This window comes from Apium graveolens, unplaced genomic scaffold (genome assembly GCF_009905375.1).
Source record: "Apium graveolens cultivar Ventura unplaced genomic scaffold, ASM990537v1 ctg4471, whole genome shotgun sequence".
NCBI lineage: Eukaryota > Viridiplantae > Streptophyta > Magnoliopsida > Apiales > Apiaceae > Apium > Apium graveolens.
The window spans coordinates 109929-127772 of record NW_027418555.1 but is presented as its reverse complement, the minus strand read 5'-3'; the positions used below and the strand labels follow the sequence as shown (position 1 = coordinate 127772).

Below are 17844 nucleotides of genomic sequence, written 5' to 3'. Positions count from 1 at the left end.
AGTTTCAAGTTTTCTTAACAAGGCACCATGCACCTTTCACTTGTCAATCATAAAGTGTGCCAAAAAGCAGCCAATTACAGAAAGCAAGAAAAATGTTTCATCATTTTGTAATTTTTGTACACACGGATATATAAAATCATAATTATAAACAAGACCAGAAACATTCGAATTCCAACGACCTTAAATTTTAAATTTTATGCGAGGCTAGGGAATTTTACAATGTCTACCATTTCGTAAATATCAATCTAGTGTTCGTGAATTTTAGGTGAATAAGCGAAATTTTTTATAAAATTAAGTGTGGATAGAATAATATAACTTCGTGCACTCATCAATTTTCAAATCTGTACTTAAATTTTGTTTGATTAATAACTGATGTTTTTTTAAACCAATAAATGATGTTATTAATCGATTAAAAATCCGAGTTTTATGTATATATAGTTACATATGCGCACATGAATTGAGCGCGGATAAAATAATGTAAGTCAATCACTATTCATATCAATTTTAAAATCTACTCTCAAAAATCTTAAATTTATAAAGGATTTCAATTTTTGTCAATTGATTGTCACGAATCCGAAATTCACGTATAAATAATTACATGTCTGCATGAGTAAAATTGCACTCCATCCATCTCATTCAAATGTATACGGTTTTTTCAATAATCGATATTCATTTTAAAATATATTTTTATAATTTATTTTTAAATTTTTTTTATTAAACTTTAAACAACAGATTCTTATTCATAAGAAAAAAATTTAAAAACTATTTATATACTATACTATAAATGAAATTTAAAATGCATATCGAGTCTCCATCTCGATTGACTCCGTGACATAGTTTCAATCATTTCACTATCACCACAAATTTAAATTTAACGGTAAATGCCGGCCAAGAAGTAGTGATTGACATGCAAATAGCTTTAAAAATTACTGCAATGGTATTGATTTTAATTTTATTGAATAAAATCTAGTAAACAAATATTATAAATAATTGTAAGATGTCAATTTTTGGAGCCCACATCGTTTATGAAACAGATTTTGTTACAGATTTTTTTAAAGAATATTAAATTTTGGTTTTGTTGTCGATTGACTTGGGTGGGCTTGCAAGATTCTTTCACCTGCCTTATTATAACAAAATCCTTACATCAAATGACCCACCGAGTGTATTTTTAATTATTATGTGTGTGCGGTGTTCTAAAAGTCCGTAATTTTTATAAAAATTCTCGATTAATTTTTGATTAATTTTTAATTAATAATTGATCAAGTTAATTTTTGAAATCCGATTAGTATTTATAATTATTTTTGAATTATATATATCATAATAAATAAGGTAAATATATTAAATATTAATAAAATATTTAAATATATCAGATTTTTATTTCGATTAATCTCCTATTTGCCGAATAATCCCTAATCAGTACCTATACCGATTAATGCCGATTACCGATTTTTACAATCATGTGAAATCACTCACATACAAAGAACATGCATTATTATAATGGTTTGTTTAGATAAATTTATTACTTTCGATGGGGATTGATCAGCAAGACGATCTTATAACGATTAATCAGATAATCCGAAATTGATAAGAATAGTAATCAAATATACTCAAAGAAAATAATATAATAAATTATTATCAAACTTGATTATATTAACTTTTAAGAATATAAAAAGGTAATCAAATTTTAGAAATAAATGAATAGAACATTTAATAATGATTAATCACATCAGCGTCGATTTTGAGAACCGCCGTGTAAAATTAGTTAATAGCCAACTTGTACGTAACGGACAGGCGCACAAGGTTTTGAAAACAATAGGTAATAAAGCTGACGCTTTTTAATACTTATTTAAAACATAATTCTACAGTATTTTTTAATTTTTTTTCTGAATAAAAGTTTTATGTTTAAACTTTTATTCAAAAAAAATTGAAAAAAAATATTATAAAACTATACTTTATAGAAGTCTGGAAATATGTGTAAATACTAAATGTATAGAATTGAACGGGAGAGAGTATTTTTTGTTCTCTTAGTGCATGCATGCAGAAAAAAAAAGCAAATTTAATACACTGTTATACTATTCTTTTTATTTTATTTATTTATCTTTTCTTGTATGCGTTTATTGACTGTTGTGGAATCCGGCATGGCTGACAAAATGTGGGGACGGGGACATATATTAGTGATTTTTTAAAAAACATACATTTTAAAATAACTAAATTTTGTCTTATATGTTAATCCTTCAATATTATATATTGCATGTTGCTCGACCAAGGTCTCAACATGCTTTTCCAGCTCATCTACATTAAACTATTTAACTCGTGGATCCAAACGTACGCTTGGCTACAAAAGAAATTGTAACGAAGCAAAGTTAGATTAGAACACGGGAGGATCTAACGAGGGACGGGTACATCGTTAGAGATAGCACAAAAGACCCACGAACAGGATTTTGACCTGATCTTAAAAAACTCGGACTTTGATCGGGTCGGGCTTTTCGGGCTTTGATTTTGACCGGGTCGGACCGGACTTTCCGAAAATATCATAGCCCGTTTGAGCCCTCGAGGCGAGCCTAACCGGGCTTTTTTTCGGGCTTGATCGGGCCGGACTTTTTTCTAATTTAAATCGGATCGAGTATTATTAGAGATTCCGAAGAATACATATATTAGCAACTAAATCATCGTAAAAATATATCAGTTTACATGGAATATTTTATGAAAACATTTAAGTTCGGCAAAAAATAAACATGTTTATAGAATAATACGTTTTATCATTGTTATGATAACAATGATATCCAAATATATATACTTCTTTCATTATTTATGCAACGATGTATATAAATAATATTTTTAATCACAAATATGTAAATATATATGTGTTTAAAGTATTATTTATATTTATAATAAATGTGAATTTATAAATATATAAGAAAATATATGAGAATAATCAGATTATAACCGGGTTTTTTCGGATTAAGGGTCCCGGACTTTTAACCGGGTTGGGCCGGGTTTTGCCTAAAGATATAGGGTCCGTCGAGGCCCGAAGCCCGGGCCGGGACCGGGCCGGGCTTGACTGGGCTTTGACCGGATCGGGCCGGGCCAGATTTTCGGACCCGGGTTTTTTTGCATCTCTATACATCCTCAAAGGAAATTTTATCTTTTTTTATTATTAAATTTTTTGAAAATATATAAAAGTATTTCGGAAAATTTAAAAATATAATGATATATTCACAAAATATGGTGAATATTCCCCAGAATATTATTCCTGATCCGCCCGTGGATTAGAAGGTGATATTGTTTGAAAGTACACGGTTAAATGGAATCAGAACTTAAAATTCAATTGATAGTATTTGGATTAGCAATTTTATGGTGTGGAATCGGAGCATATTGAATTTTACAAATAAAATGCCGACTCAAATCCGTCACAGTTAGAAGTCAATTTGGGATAATTTTCCATAGTAAATTATCTATAATCTTCACCCATCACTCTCTATATACTTAGTATTGTGTACGCATAGAGGCTGAAAAATATGTGCAGTCAAACAATGAAGACATTCATATCGAACTACAGTTGAAGCGTGACAATTGGCACATCGTCATTTCAATAGTAACATCGTATCACACCAATTCAGGCGAAGTACGTAAGAACATACAAGTAAATTACAAAAGAGAGAACATTAAGCGAAGTAAGTAAGAACTTATAAGCAGGGCTATAAGTAAGTTACAAAAGAGAGAACATTTGAATAATAATGCTTCCTGTTTTCTTTAAGTTGGGTTCTATATCTTCACACACACACAAAATACACAAACGACCAACATTTGCCAGCACAAAAGGGCACAAGGCTAATATTCTAAAGGTAGATGTAGATGCATGCATCAAACCTAGAGTTACTAGTTAATACCAAAAGCTTTCGATCCGTCAGACACAGTACTAATTTAAAGTTAAAACCCCCAATGATTGAGAAGGCGATATTAATCTATGACTGTCTGTAATCTTAATAGATAATTTAATGTAGGTTTGTGTTAAACACTTAAACTAAACTTGAAAGCGAGTTTTCATGGCAAGTTTTGAACATATATTGCACGCAGAAACACACATACAGGGTGCAAACACACTAGAGTGTCCCACTTCTATTCTTTACATAGAAATTATAAGCATACATGCCCTTGGTGGAACCTACTTGCATGCGCAACTGAACTATTCCACTTCTCCATTATTGAGAAAAATGAACTCTTTAAGATGAAGTCTAAGCCAACGCCAAATTGTATATAGCACCAATGTTTATAAATAGAATTAAAAGAATATTTTTTACAGGTAAAAGCCAATGGACGGTGGGCAATTGGTGTTCGATTAATAAAGTTTCTATAGGATATTAGTCGCCTGCTTGTCTACTTGCACTTTTAAAAGGAAAAAGTAACCCGAGAAAATCCAAAAGGCTATTATCATAGAGTTACCGGTACACGAAGCCCGTCGTAGCTGAGTTGCACATCTAGGCCTTCACTGTCCTTCAATTTGAGAAGTTGTTCATTTATTTTCTCATGATCCATTAGATGCATCATACCTTCAAATTGTCAAAGTAATCCAATTATAGTTAAAAATCACCGCAAAGCCTCTCCTCTTGTAATCTATGCATTACTACTTATGATTCACAATTAACCTTGACTGTCTAATATCAATATCCTACATTTATGGATTCCTGAAAGTCAAATCTGTAACAGCTCAGAATTTAAAACGATCTTATTCTAGTCTATTGAGAAGCAATCGAGTAATCAAGGTAAACTTACCAGTAAAAAGGGTTCTCTTGGGTTGAATTTTTCGGACTTCTTCCAATGCCTTGAAAAGGTCAAATTCCGGATTAAATTTTCACCACAAACATAAATGAGGAATGACACAAGTAAAGAAGATGAAAGTATACCCTGGGAAGTCCAAAATGTGTTGCAGAAGATCGATCTGGCCTCAATGCATCCTGCACATCAATGTATATCGAATAAATTACTAATTCCCTGTTCATATGCATTAAAGTAGCAAGAGGAGAGACAGTGCACCATGATGAGGAGTTCACAGTCCTTTAGAAGTGGATAAGTTTCTTCAGGTATTTCACTGACATCACTGCAGAAGAAAAAGGGATCCACATGAAATCATAATCAAAGGGAGATGACATGTGCACACCCTGCATGTATAGGTGCACACCTTTATCATTTAACGGACTAGAATACCCTTCACACATTACAGTATAATTCACACACTACATTACAATTTTGACCCACAAAAATATTTATATTGTATTTACTAATTCTAAAAACTGAATATTTATTAATTTATTTTATATGTTATTATTTTTTTATAAAATAAATTTTAGTTACATAATTACATTAAAGTAAGATAGATGTGTAAAAGTATAAAACCCGTTACATTTTCATCTAAAAAACAACTTTGTTTATTGAATATTAATTGATTAAAATAACTCATTTTTGAAAAAATATTCAGTTAATACATTTGCAAGTCTTTATTTATTTAACAGAGATGATATTCTAAAATTCATGCGTAAGAACTAATGAATAGATTTCATAATTATATTATTCGAAATATAATAAAAATATTATACAAAAAAAACTTGAAAAAGTAAGAATATACGAAACCTAAATATTAATTAGAAACAGGGGTGTTCTAGCCCATTAACTAACTAAGGGTATACATAGAGGATGTGCACATATCACCTCTCTAATCAAATAGGGCAACGGACCTTAGGAAACATTACCTGATGTAGCAAATATTTCCAAATCGGAAACCCAAGGATCGGTAATCTTTGCCATGCCACACTGGTAGGGGTGTAAACTGAAAGCACAATCCACGGCAACGCGATTATTTATAATACTAATTCACTTTGAACTGCATTTTGTGCAGTCAAAATATACAAGTTGAAAAAGTAAGACTGCATACTACAATTTAGAAAAAAAGGTTGCTTGACAGATGATATCATCATGTCTATATAGGTTTTTTGAATATAGAATATTAGAAAAAAAAACATATAACAAGTGATTATCAACTGACAGCTACTTATAAGTCTACATGTAAAATTCAGGTCATGAGAAAGCACGCCATCTGGAACTGATAAGTATTGAAGCAACATACTCAAAACCAAATTCTTTTAAAAATAATTATATAATATATGCAATCGTTGTCCATTATTAACATATACTTCCTCCGCATTTAGTCACCCAAATGATTTATAAATCTACGACACAGATGGGACTGAAAACACTTCACTGGTCGAAGAGTAACATCAGATTCCTAGTTTTTTCTTCAAATAAGTGCATATTGGGGAGGTGGGTTCAGGTAGAAGAGGCTGTTAGTTACCCTCTTTCTGGAACCCAAATGATATGCAACTAAACAGAAAATTCTATGTAGACCCATACAAAATATATGGGCGGTGCTCACTTCTCAGTACTCACTGACCCCTGGAACCCGTACAATAGCTAACTGTATAGAATATTTTAACTAGACCAATAAAAACATGGGATGGAAGACATACCATCCCATAAAACAGGTTCACATAAATTCACAAACACATATATAAGTAATAATTTTTTTTATAAAGTTCCTATTTTTAGGTTTTTAGGTTGAGATACTGTAAAAATTCTCAGGATCTGCCTTTGGACATAAGTATTGACCATTGCTTCTTCTTCTTGTCACTTGAGTAAATGTAAATTCACAAACAAATGAACGAAAATTCACGAAGAACATCCACATTCAGTTGGCTGTCCTTTAAATTGAAAAAAAATCCACAGCAATACATTTTTTCGAGAACAGTGGTCATTTTCGTTCTAAAGGAGGTAAATTTCATAAGTTTCACTCCATATAGCTGTTCTCAACTTCAGATGACCATAATAAGTGTAATAACAAACCCAAGCTACTGTCACGTATAACTTTGTGCCTTAAAAGACAGGGACTAAAGGATGTTATAAATTGAAACGTCGAACTGGGGCTCCTATAAATGGGGCTGATGAGGAGAACCGAAAGACTTGGTTTTAATGTCGAAACATTTTGAGCCACATTTATCATTCTCGTTGTGAAGAATTACAGAGAAAAATATCATGTACAGAAAGTAAAAAAATTAGGGATGGAAGGTTGTGTCTAACCTTAATATCATGTACAACAAAAGGCTCCTCACTTATAATCTTAAATTGTAAATCTGATACTGCAGCTCCAGGTGTTACAACACTTGTATCAACCAAATAATAGTGAGTCTTCTTCATTACCTGAAAATGTCTACAACAATTATATAATAATTATATAGTTCAATCTTGAACATCTTCAACTGGACAATTTATAAATTAGATAACTTGGCCAGGTAATTTGAGACAAACTATTACTTCAAGAGTAAAAAATTTAGACACAAACACAACAAGAAGGTTTGTACTTGCTACCCTGATAGGAGTATATATGCTCCCTGCTTTCCAGATAAATAACCCCTTTTTACTTTTCAAGATGAATTAAAAAAATAAAAAGACAAAAACTAAAGTTTCGTGTATGTGTATATATTATGTATTTGGTATAATATTTTCAGGACAATATAAGGATAATAAATTAATATTAGTAGAAGTCATATTAACTTTAACGATCTTCCGAAATCTGGCTTTTGGAAGATGAACTGAAAATTCAAATGGTTATTCCAGTTAATGTTAGTAGTGTCGGAAACTGCTCTTAGTTTTTAATTGAACAAAAATATCAATAGTATACCAGATGTTTATGTTACTTTCCTGTTCATGCAATGTTTTTTAAAAAGTTGAAACATAAGGAAGCACGGTCTTGTGCAGGTAAAATCCTGGGAGAAAACACTGCACTAATGAGTACAAATAAACGGAGCAATAAAAATAATTATATTATTTCAGAAATAGGTTTAAAATGCCAAATCTGAAACAATTCTCATCGTTACAACTATTTGAAATATAACAGTTTTCAAAATGTATTATAGCTTGTAGTCATCGAACTTAACAATTATGAGCACAAAAAAATTAAACAGTCATTATCAAATTAATACATATTACATGCATGCACTAAGGAAGGTTATTATGTAAATAAGAAAATGTATATCTCTTTTCTAGTTGGTATTTCGTAGGTCTCTTCTGTACTTTTATACAAATGATACCACACAGACATGTATCAAGAAAAATAAAGGGGTGGAGCAAAAGTACGGTAGAGTCTGAACCTCAAAATCGCGATTCGCTACATAAATAGGAATATTACGCTGGACATTGTTTGTCCAATCACGAAGATCATCCAAACCTGACATAATATAACATTCAGATAAATAACAAAGGAACATAATAGATTGTTGTTACTAAAAGAAAATATTCTTAATATTAAACTGAAATGTAGAATAAAAATCATAGGTATGATAACAAAAAAGAGTCGCACAGAGACCTCCAATTGCGTCAGCATGAGAATGGGTGATAATAACCGCATCAAGTTTTCTTACCCTGACATGTGGAAATGGTAGAAAAAAATAAACAGAATCAAATACTTAAACACACATAATACAGAATCTTCTGATCTATAATCACAAATTCACTACTGCATACAGAAATGAAAAGCAGTTGCAAAGAACAATGGTAAAAAATTACTGATAAAGAAGCAAGCTTATATTATTAAGTCTAAATTATGTGATTCAATATCTGATGAACCTGTCATGGTGTAAAAAAGAGATACAAGGTGGCCAAATGGTCTCAAAGATAATCATCAGGAGAACTTTTTCCTGAACACCCTTAGGTAACTATTCTTCAGCCAATTGAGCATAACTATTTTCCAGCTACGACAACATAATAAGAACACTTAGCTGAAAATAAGGGGCTAATCTTAAGACTGGTGATTCAGATATTCAGCTCAATTCCGGACAACGCACGGGTTTAGTTTCAATGTTCATTTGGTGTTGGACCAAACTTTCTGTTAAGTTTCAAGTTCTCTTTAGAATGTTAAATGTTGATTAATTGGTTAAATCATAGTGATGCTTGTTGACCAAGTCCCCACCATTGGGTTAGCGACGCTAGTCTATTGAACATCCTCTTTCAAGCCACGGTCTGGACTTCGCTCGCAAGTGAACCAAAGTTGCTAAGAATGGCACAGAACTTAGAAAGTTATAATTGTAATACCTTTTGGGAGTTACTCATCTCATAAGAGGTGAGAATATTTTGCTTAACTAACCTATTGCTTACTGGAAAGGAATGTATCCTCGTCCTTCTAAAGCTAATTCATTTTTGAATCTCGATACGTGCAATTTCATCGACGTCATAGGAATTAGGGCAACATTACTGGTATGACAGAAACCAGTTCTTCAATGTTCTTTAAAGAAGTAAAATGTTAGTTTATAATAGTAATTAGTAAATCCATGATCAAGAGGAGTTCCCAAACTGAACTAGGAGTATGTATATATTTACTAAGCACATAATCATTTCAACCTTCTTCCAGAAGATACCGAAGCCATCAGGGTTAATAGTTCAAATCAGATATAGTAATAGATACAAAACGTCACTGATTAAAGTTATGTAAATTTTTGTAATCTCTATATAGGCAATATCAAATCAGTGAGAGCTAGAAAACTTTTAGAAGTATGTTATATTCTTAAATCTCCATAAGCAACAATGGTAATAATAAAATGGTATCTTACCCAATTGTGGGAAACCATCGTAGAGCACTATGGTAGAAGAACCTGTATGACAAGATACACTTGCTAATTACGCGGTTCAAAAACTATAGACAAATGCAAAATGGTAATAACAGATACTAAAACGTACTTTCCAGCATCAATAAGAATATTAAGATATCCGGAGGGTCTAGAATAACGAATAAGAATGCTGGTGTTAAGCCTCTTATTCTTGTCACCAGGATTAGCAGCTTTCGAACACACCTGAGTTCGATATTAAGAATAATAAATGAATAAAACACAACACAAGTAGTGTCCTAAATTTAAATAATGTAAATGCAATTTGATTGGTGTTGTGAGTGTGTGAGTACCTCACATGTTTTGTAAGGATTGGTGAGGCAGCTGACACGTGGAATCCCTTCGCTAGTTCCTGTTCCTACGAATAGGATTTCAGAATCTTGTGGGATGTCTGTTCCGAGCTGTGCTGTTGTAGATTCTGTAGTGCTGTATCTCTTGTGCACAGCTTATAGACATAAAAAACATATACACTAATAAAGACCACATTGCAAATTTAAAGACAAATAGGGGGGGAGAGAGAGGGAGAGATAGAGAGAGAGAGAGAGAGAGAGAGAGAGAGAGAGAGAGAGTGAGGGAGGGAGAGAAGGGGAGGGGAGAGAGAGAGAGGGAGGACGGGAGGGAGAGAGAGGGAGGGGGAGAGAGAGAGAGAGAGAGAGTACCAGAGAGATTGGTGATTGTGGAGTGAAGAGGATTAGTTTTGAAGAAACTGGTCGATGGAAATAAGACAAGGGCAGAGGACAACGACTTGAATGATGGGATTGAAAATGAAAAACGGTCGGAGGAGATTGACCGGAAAGATGGAGCTGCTGCTGCTGGCCGAATTCGCAGCAGCATTTTAACTAATCTCTCTCGATTACTCTCTCCCTCTCTCTCTCTCTCTCGCCCCTTCTCTCTTTAAGTATCTCCGGCTCTCTGCACTTTGTTTAATTGTTTTCGTTTGACAAACGTCACAACTCACGACTGGATGATACCTTTTTAGACGTAATTCATCAAAATACTCATTTTGCAAGTACACGATCGAAGTATCAATTTAATTACACATTCCTTAATTAAAAAATGATAATACGCATATTTCCTAAAATTATATAAAATACGTATTCATAATTTGAATATTACATTTGAGATAATCAGCTATCAAATACATATCATAATTTTTTCAAACGAACAAATTCTAATACAAAATAGGATCCCCATTAACAATTGTGTATCCCATTAACAATTGTGTATGACAAATGTATATCACAAATAATATTTTTAGACATACGGCTTCGGGAATGGATACTTTCAACCATTTATCATTTTACCCCAAAAAAATATAATTTTTAAGATTCTTATGTCACCGACTCCACTCCACGCCTTTTTCTTTTTTTTTGCAATGCGTATGGAAAAATATTTGATTTACTAAAAATAAATTATATTTATTGCCATCATAAATTACGATTACTGATTTTTAACTATTAATGCAAATGTACACTGTTATTGATATTATAATGATATTCCGATCCAAAGATTTCTCAGTTCTTGCATAGACATTGATGCACTTGGAACATCTTCATACATCTTCTACCAATTCTGCCTTGCCGATAAATTCATTGTTGTGCAAGGCCATATGTATATGTTTTTCTTCTTTTGCAATACGCCAAGCAAATGCCAGTTAAACAATATTTGTAATTAGCCAAAAGAATAAAAGAACCAACATTATGAATGCTAAACTGCTAAAGTAACAATCAACCAACTCCAGGCTTGCAGAGGAGAAAATGCGTTTCTAATCTTGCATTCTTTCTACATCTATATAATAATAACAAATAATCGCATAAGTTTAAAAAAGCCACTTGATAATTTAAAGGGTTCATATCAAACTTCACAAGGGCAAAACCTGACGAAATACGAGCTTAAAAGGATAGATTTAACTCATCCTATAAAACAACTCCGTACACTCACAAACGCAAATCGTTGTGGGCAAGAGACGAGAATCATAGAGCCAAAAACCTTCACTACTAAGCATACCAAGATAAACACCCAAACTTGCCAATCAACTATGGAATTTGAATTAATTACTGCTGCTTGCATTCTGGGGGACGCTCACCCTGCTGACCTTCCCCGCCTGGTGCTTTCACACCCTTCTGCATAATATAAAAGAACCTATGAGAATCTCCTTCTATTTAAATAACTCATTTACTTGATTAACTCATAAGTTCATTTTTCACCTTCGATCCAGATGACTGCAAAAGGTTAAAAAGACAAGGTATTAGCAAACTCAAACACTAGAAAGTACAAATAGTACACGGTATTGCAAGTTCAGTTTATAGATTCCGTCTGAATACCTTCTTTCTGTTTTTTCTTTCATCCTCTTCCTCTTCATCATCGTCATCATCCTCTTCATCTTCGTCCTCCTCCTCGTCCTCATCCTCATCATCTTCATCATCATCACCGTCAATATCTTCAAACTCATCTCCCTGCACAGCTTCCCCAGTAAACCATGACACAGCATGAGGGATAATCTTGTCCCGAATGGTTGATCTGCATGGAAACAAACACAACGTTACCTTAATTATATATTTATATCATTCATCTGATATAAACTAATAAACTATGGGTCTACACACAGTATAGATTCAACTAAACTACTCTCCTCTTCTAATGTTCCTTGAGACCATGTTCCACATTTTAACAGTACAAATTCAAATGAATTGATGCAGTAAATTTCAGAGTAACTAAGCAGCAGCAGTGATGCCAAACAAAGTACCTGAATAGACATGCCATGTTTTAGAAAACATTACATAAACAGCAAAGCTGCTACTTTTCTTCATCATTTACAGTTACGTCCATAGATTACAGACTTCAAAGCATTAAACTACCATAGATTACTCATTACGGTAGCTAAAACTAGACAAACAAACAAAATTCCAATTTTGCTAATGATTATATGCTGGAAATTTATAGTCCTGCTTTTTTCTAAAAAAAAAAGTAGGTTATAACTCAGCTTTTAACCTCGGCCAAATGACAACAAAGCATAGAGAATGGCAAAGCAAATACACAAGCCTTATTAAAATATGACAATAAAAATGAAATTAATCCTCCAAATGGAATAATTATAACGCACTCTTGACCATTATCAACAGACGGAAACATCTGGGCTGAGATGATACACTTACCCAATATCATAGTCCTGTTCCATTTGATTTTGAAGCTCCTCTGCCTGTTATGCACACAACAGATTGCACATCATTTAGTTAGTATAACTTCCAGTGTCTTCAGTGTTAAATTTTAAAAGAAATCAAAACTTACAACTTCATCATCAACATCTTCGTCATCCTCAGGCACCTCAGGCGGACTAAAAAAATTGAAGAAGCTCTCACAATCTTCAGTCTTGGTGATAGGTTTTGCATTCTTTGACCCCTTTCTAGGCTTTTTCTTTAAAATCTTCTGTGTCAGACATTTGCCTGGATACCATTCAATTTCCGTCCTACAAAAAAATCCAACTTAGAATAAGATACAAAAGAGAAGAGGTAAGGAAATTTACAACATAAGACCAGGTATGTAGCGTTTACCCAATAGCCTTCTCCAGAATAGGTTCATCCTCATCAATCATGTGGTATGTTTTGGTTAACAATGTATTCTTAAAAAAGGGGTTTGTATTAAAATGGAACTCAAGCTTAAATCCTTTGGGATTATCAATTCTGTACCACTTGATATCTTTCAAGTACTTGAGAGCCTCCTCATCACGTTCAGTTATCTAAATAAAACAAAACATTAAGTCATCAACCTAAATTATTAGCTTTTGAGTAAGAAAAAAGTTAACCGGTAAGGCTACTTTAAGAAAATCAGTTCCTCACCTCCTCTGACAAAACCTCATTGGTTTTCATTGCAGTAAGCCAGAAATCAGGCACTCCTTTTTCTGCATAGAAGGGTAAAAAAATAACACATTAAGTCGTTAATAAGAACATTAACTACTCTTCAGGCCTTTGCAAGTAAAAACTACACTTTATATAGTCAAATACCTTCTTCTTGCTCCGCAGAAGCTTCACTAGCTCCTTCAGCTTCCACAATTCCATTTACAATTTCATATCTCTGAAAATACAATCAGCAAAACAAGTGATTCGGAGAACATTAGCTCGAAAGATACTGTCAGATATCACTTTCCATGACCTACCTTGGTGTATAAAGGTTGGTACAATTTTTGGTATTTAGCTTCAAGCAAAGCTCTCTCCTCAAAGAATTTAGCCTCCAGCTCATCATGATCGCTCTGCAACATAACAACATCCTCAGCCTCAACACAACAACAATTCGGTTGACACAACCTAAAATCCCAACTTTATGCTTCCAAAAATTGAAGCAAGAAACCACTCAACATCTATGCTACCACAAGTTCTCATGCTCGCATAAACTTATGTAAATAGACACTACTTAACAGGATAAGAAATGCATCCAACAAAGTGGACGAAACACGATTACAAAATGCTGAACACGGTGTAATCCAATCAGACATGCTCATTTACAGTATGAGTTAGAAGTTAATTTAATTAACTAGGCATACCATTAACACGTGTAATCCAATCAAACATTCTCATTTACACTATAATTTAGAATTTAATTTATTTAACTAGGCATACCATTAACACAGTGTAATCCAACCAAACATGCTCAATTACACCATCATTCAGAAGTTAATTTAATTAACTAGGCATACCAATCAACAACAACAACAAAATGTACTCATTTAAACTACGATTCAGAAGTTAATTTAATTCACTAGTCATACCAATCTTATCAATACAACTAAAAAATATATCGAAAACACAAAAGTAGCACCTGAATCTCTCTCAGAACCTCGATTCTCTTCCGCACCACAGGCGACAATGACTCCAAGACATCAGAGTGCTCGCCAGCCAAGTTCTGTAGCTTATTCTACACAATCCAAACAAATTAACAAAATTAGAAAGAAAAAATCAAAAATAATAAAAAATAAAAAATAATAAACACAAAATAAATAAAAGATAATGACCTTGAGAGCATCAACAAGACCAGCACGATCCTCAGCACTTAAAGCTACAACAATTAAAACTCAATTAAGCATAAATAACAAATAAAAAAATAAAAAATAAATAAACAAAAACAAGTGTTGAATTTGAATTAAGACAGGAAACAAAAAGGGGCAAAGTACTAGGATAGAAACATAAGAGATGGAAGGGGGGTTGTGTAATAAAAAGAAGTGGGGGGATGTTACCGGCGGCGGCGGCAGGGAGAGAAGCGGCGAGATCAGACATGTCGAGATCTTTGTTAGGGTTACCCATTTAGATTCAATTAGGATGTGTCTGCTGCCTTTTTTCCCCTCTTTTTACCTCTGTGTTTGTGTTTGTGTTTTGTTAATGTTTTTTATTTATACTAAAAAAAGTGTGTATGTATTTATATAGTGACCTAGTGAGTAGTGATAGTGACCTTGTGTTTTCCTTTTTTTCCTATTTCTTTTCTTTTGTTTATTTATTTTTAATTAATTTTAAAAAAATTAGCGATATTATCTAAAATAGTAGGATTCGGAATCTTTTATTTGGGCATAATATTATTAATAAAAAATGTGTGAAACTCAATATATAATACTTTTAAGAATTTAGACTAACGATGGAGTGATATTTTTTACACAAATTTTTAAATGGGTGATTCATCTGAGTCAGTTTTGTAATCAGTGACTCAATTGATACATTTGGATGCGGTAAATGACCTATTTGATAATTAACCCTTAATTATATTATCGGTACTTACTTTACCCTCTCTCTAAATGAAAAAGTCGCATTTTCCCCATTTTTATCCACTATGTCCCCCTCTTATTTATGCATGTAAAGTTTCAATTCAATGGAGTCCCAGCTTAATAAAGGTTCAGCACTGAAAAATGAAACTGATTATGAGATTAATCTTTCTTTATCACCGCCATCGCTTTCTTCTACAAATCGTGGTTTTGAATTCGGTATCGTTGAAGATACTCATGATTAAGTAATTGAATCTCGGGGCATGGAATCGAAAGTGACGAAATTGAAACCCCAAAAACTACAGTTCACCGAGGTTGTTGAAATCTCATAAATCAAGAAATTCGAGGATCCAACGGGGTTGTTGCAGATTTTACTCCCTCGATTTTACGATTGAAGGTAGGTATGATTTCTTCTTGTTAGAATAATATATGTATTCTCTGTTGGAAGTTTATATTTTAATAGCTCGGAGAATTTTGATTTTTAGGGTTTCATGCTTTAATATTTTGGTATGGAATTGTTTATTGGTAGAATTAGGGTTCATATTCGTTACATGCTAGTTAATTATTTTTTATTTAGTTTTTGATTTGTTCGATTTACGGACTACTAGTTGGGTTATATTCTGACAATGCATACAATTATGAACTTCTGATAATTAGAAGAGACTGTTTCGATTATAAAATTGGTAAATAACATTGATGATGAATTTCAATGCAGAACACATCCCCTGATCTTAACGACACTTGGGTTAATCTTATGATTAAATTAATGTATGCGGTGTATTCATATGACTTTTATGTTAAAAAGTTGAAAGGGTCTAATTTTTGTGTTTATTAGGAAGAGTAGCGGATCACTAATGTGTTTGCTTTAATCTGGTAATGTAATGCGTTAATGTGAATGCGTCTCATGAGTTCTGATTTGTGATGGAAACCGGAACATGATGAACATATGATTAATCATCAAAAACCCTTGATATACAGGCTTGTTTATTATATCCTAGTTTTGCAGCTTTCCTATACCATGGAGTACCTATACTGACCCATTATACAACATTCAATAATATCTTGAGATGGCTCATCAGTCATCATAAACAAGAACCTTATAAAATTGCCATGCCCCGTTTGAGATGATTAGGCGCTGATTAACCACTACTCTTCTGATAAGTTTAATCATCGCAGTCCAAGCTCCAATAAACTGAACTTTAACTGAACAATAAGTTTAGGTTTTAACTGAACTTGTTGGCCTTTTAATGTACCGTGAATGTACTGTAAATGACCCTGGAGAGGAAAACCTTTATTACCATTGTGATCAAAATTAGTAAGCAGATTCCAAACAGAATTAACATAATTTACATAAACAAATTATTAACTCAATTATCATTATTTATTTAAACAGATTATAAACAAAATTAGCATATTTTACATAAATAGTAGCATAAGCAAAAGTTAATCAGAACTAACATAATTTATATATAGCAAAAGTTTATTAGCAAAAGTTAAACAAGCATGTTTCATTCCAATCCATTTAGAATGCCCTGCACCAAGTTACGAGAGATAGTAATTTGAGTAGAAAGTTGTCCTAAATTTGAAGATTTTTCTTCCCAATGTGAGGGAGTTTGTAGTTATTATTTCCATCATTCTTCAGTATCTCCGTCATACAATTCATCAAAGATAGCCAAACATAATTTAATATTGTAGGTGTGACCTCCTCATAAGCTTTGACCATCGCGTCGACCAATTGACAAACAGTTTTTGGTGCTTTTTCATGTTGCAATCCTTGCATTATTCTAAAAAAACCAAGGTCATTGATGTTTAAGTCCGGACTATTAGGGGGCTGGTTTTCTAATTTAATATAAAATTCATCAGATTCAGTCGCTTTGACAAAATCTAGATCATTATCCTTGATGTGAGGCCTCACATTATCTTGCTGAATGACTATGTATTTGTTAAGATCAGTCGGCCATTTAGCTTTAATAGCGGGTATGATTTTCTCAACCACACATTGTTTAATCACTAACTTATTGATGCTTTCAATGGGCTTCAATTGTAAAAGGAAATATTCCAATTTTTCCATCAAATACAAAAATTCCATCTTCATTGTAACGAGACCTAGCTATTGCACTCATAAACATCACTTTTATTATGAACCTTTTTGAATTACACGTTCAGTGTCGTTCGGGTTCATTAGGTATGAGGTAATATTTTTTACTTGTCATATAGAATCATTTCTCATCTATGTGAACTACATGAAACATGTCTACATACGCGGGATTCGTGAGGAGGGTCGAACGTTCAATATTGTTTAAGACAAATTTAACTCTTACTTCTTTATTAAGAGGAGTTAGAAATGGCTTCAATGCATTGGAATGAGATCTAGTTTTTCCTTTTTCAACAAGT

At 32.8% G+C, this 17844-nt stretch overlaps 2 protein-coding genes across 3 annotated transcripts; both read right to left on the bottom strand.

Moving 5' to 3' along the window:
- Window positions 1–4236: 4236 nt before the first annotated feature.
- On the bottom strand, window positions 4237–10659 carry LOC141701937 (putative hydrolase C777.06c). The gene is made up of 12 exons (XM_074505573.1): window positions 10367–10659; window positions 10001–10152; window positions 9781–9893; window positions 9654–9695; window positions 8414–8469; window positions 8199–8275; window positions 7129–7248; window positions 5748–5824; window positions 5035–5098; window positions 4905–4955; window positions 4774–4822; window positions 4237–4550 (listed from the first exon to the last, which is right to left on the bottom strand). Exons 1-12 carry the CDS (start codon window positions 10539–10541, stop codon window positions 4432–4434), a joined length of 1095 nt encoding a protein of 364 aa, XP_074361674.1. The 5' UTR covers window positions 10542–10659; the 3' UTR covers window positions 4237–4431.
- Window positions 10660–11450: 791 nt separating this feature from the next.
- Window positions 11451–15081, bottom strand: LOC141701932 (nucleosome assembly protein 1;2-like). 2 transcript variants are annotated; one of them, XM_074505563.1, is made up of 12 exons: window positions 14935–15081; window positions 14713–14756; window positions 14520–14615; window positions 13861–13953; window positions 13709–13778; window positions 13544–13605; window positions 13259–13443; window positions 12996–13173; window positions 12863–12906; window positions 12032–12227; window positions 11915–11929; window positions 11451–11830 (listed from the first exon to the last, which is right to left on the bottom strand). In XM_074505563.1, the coding sequence occupies exons 1-12, from the start codon at window positions 14999–15001 to the stop codon at window positions 11762–11764; spliced, it is 1119 nt and encodes a 372-aa protein (XP_074361664.1). In that variant the 5' UTR covers window positions 15002–15081; the 3' UTR covers window positions 11451–11761. The 2 variants fall into 2 exon arrangements, with proteins under 2 accessions (XP_074361664.1, XP_074361665.1); XM_074505564.1 differs by lacking the exon at window positions 11915–11929.
- Between the last annotated feature and the right edge of the window lie 2763 nt (window positions 15082–17844).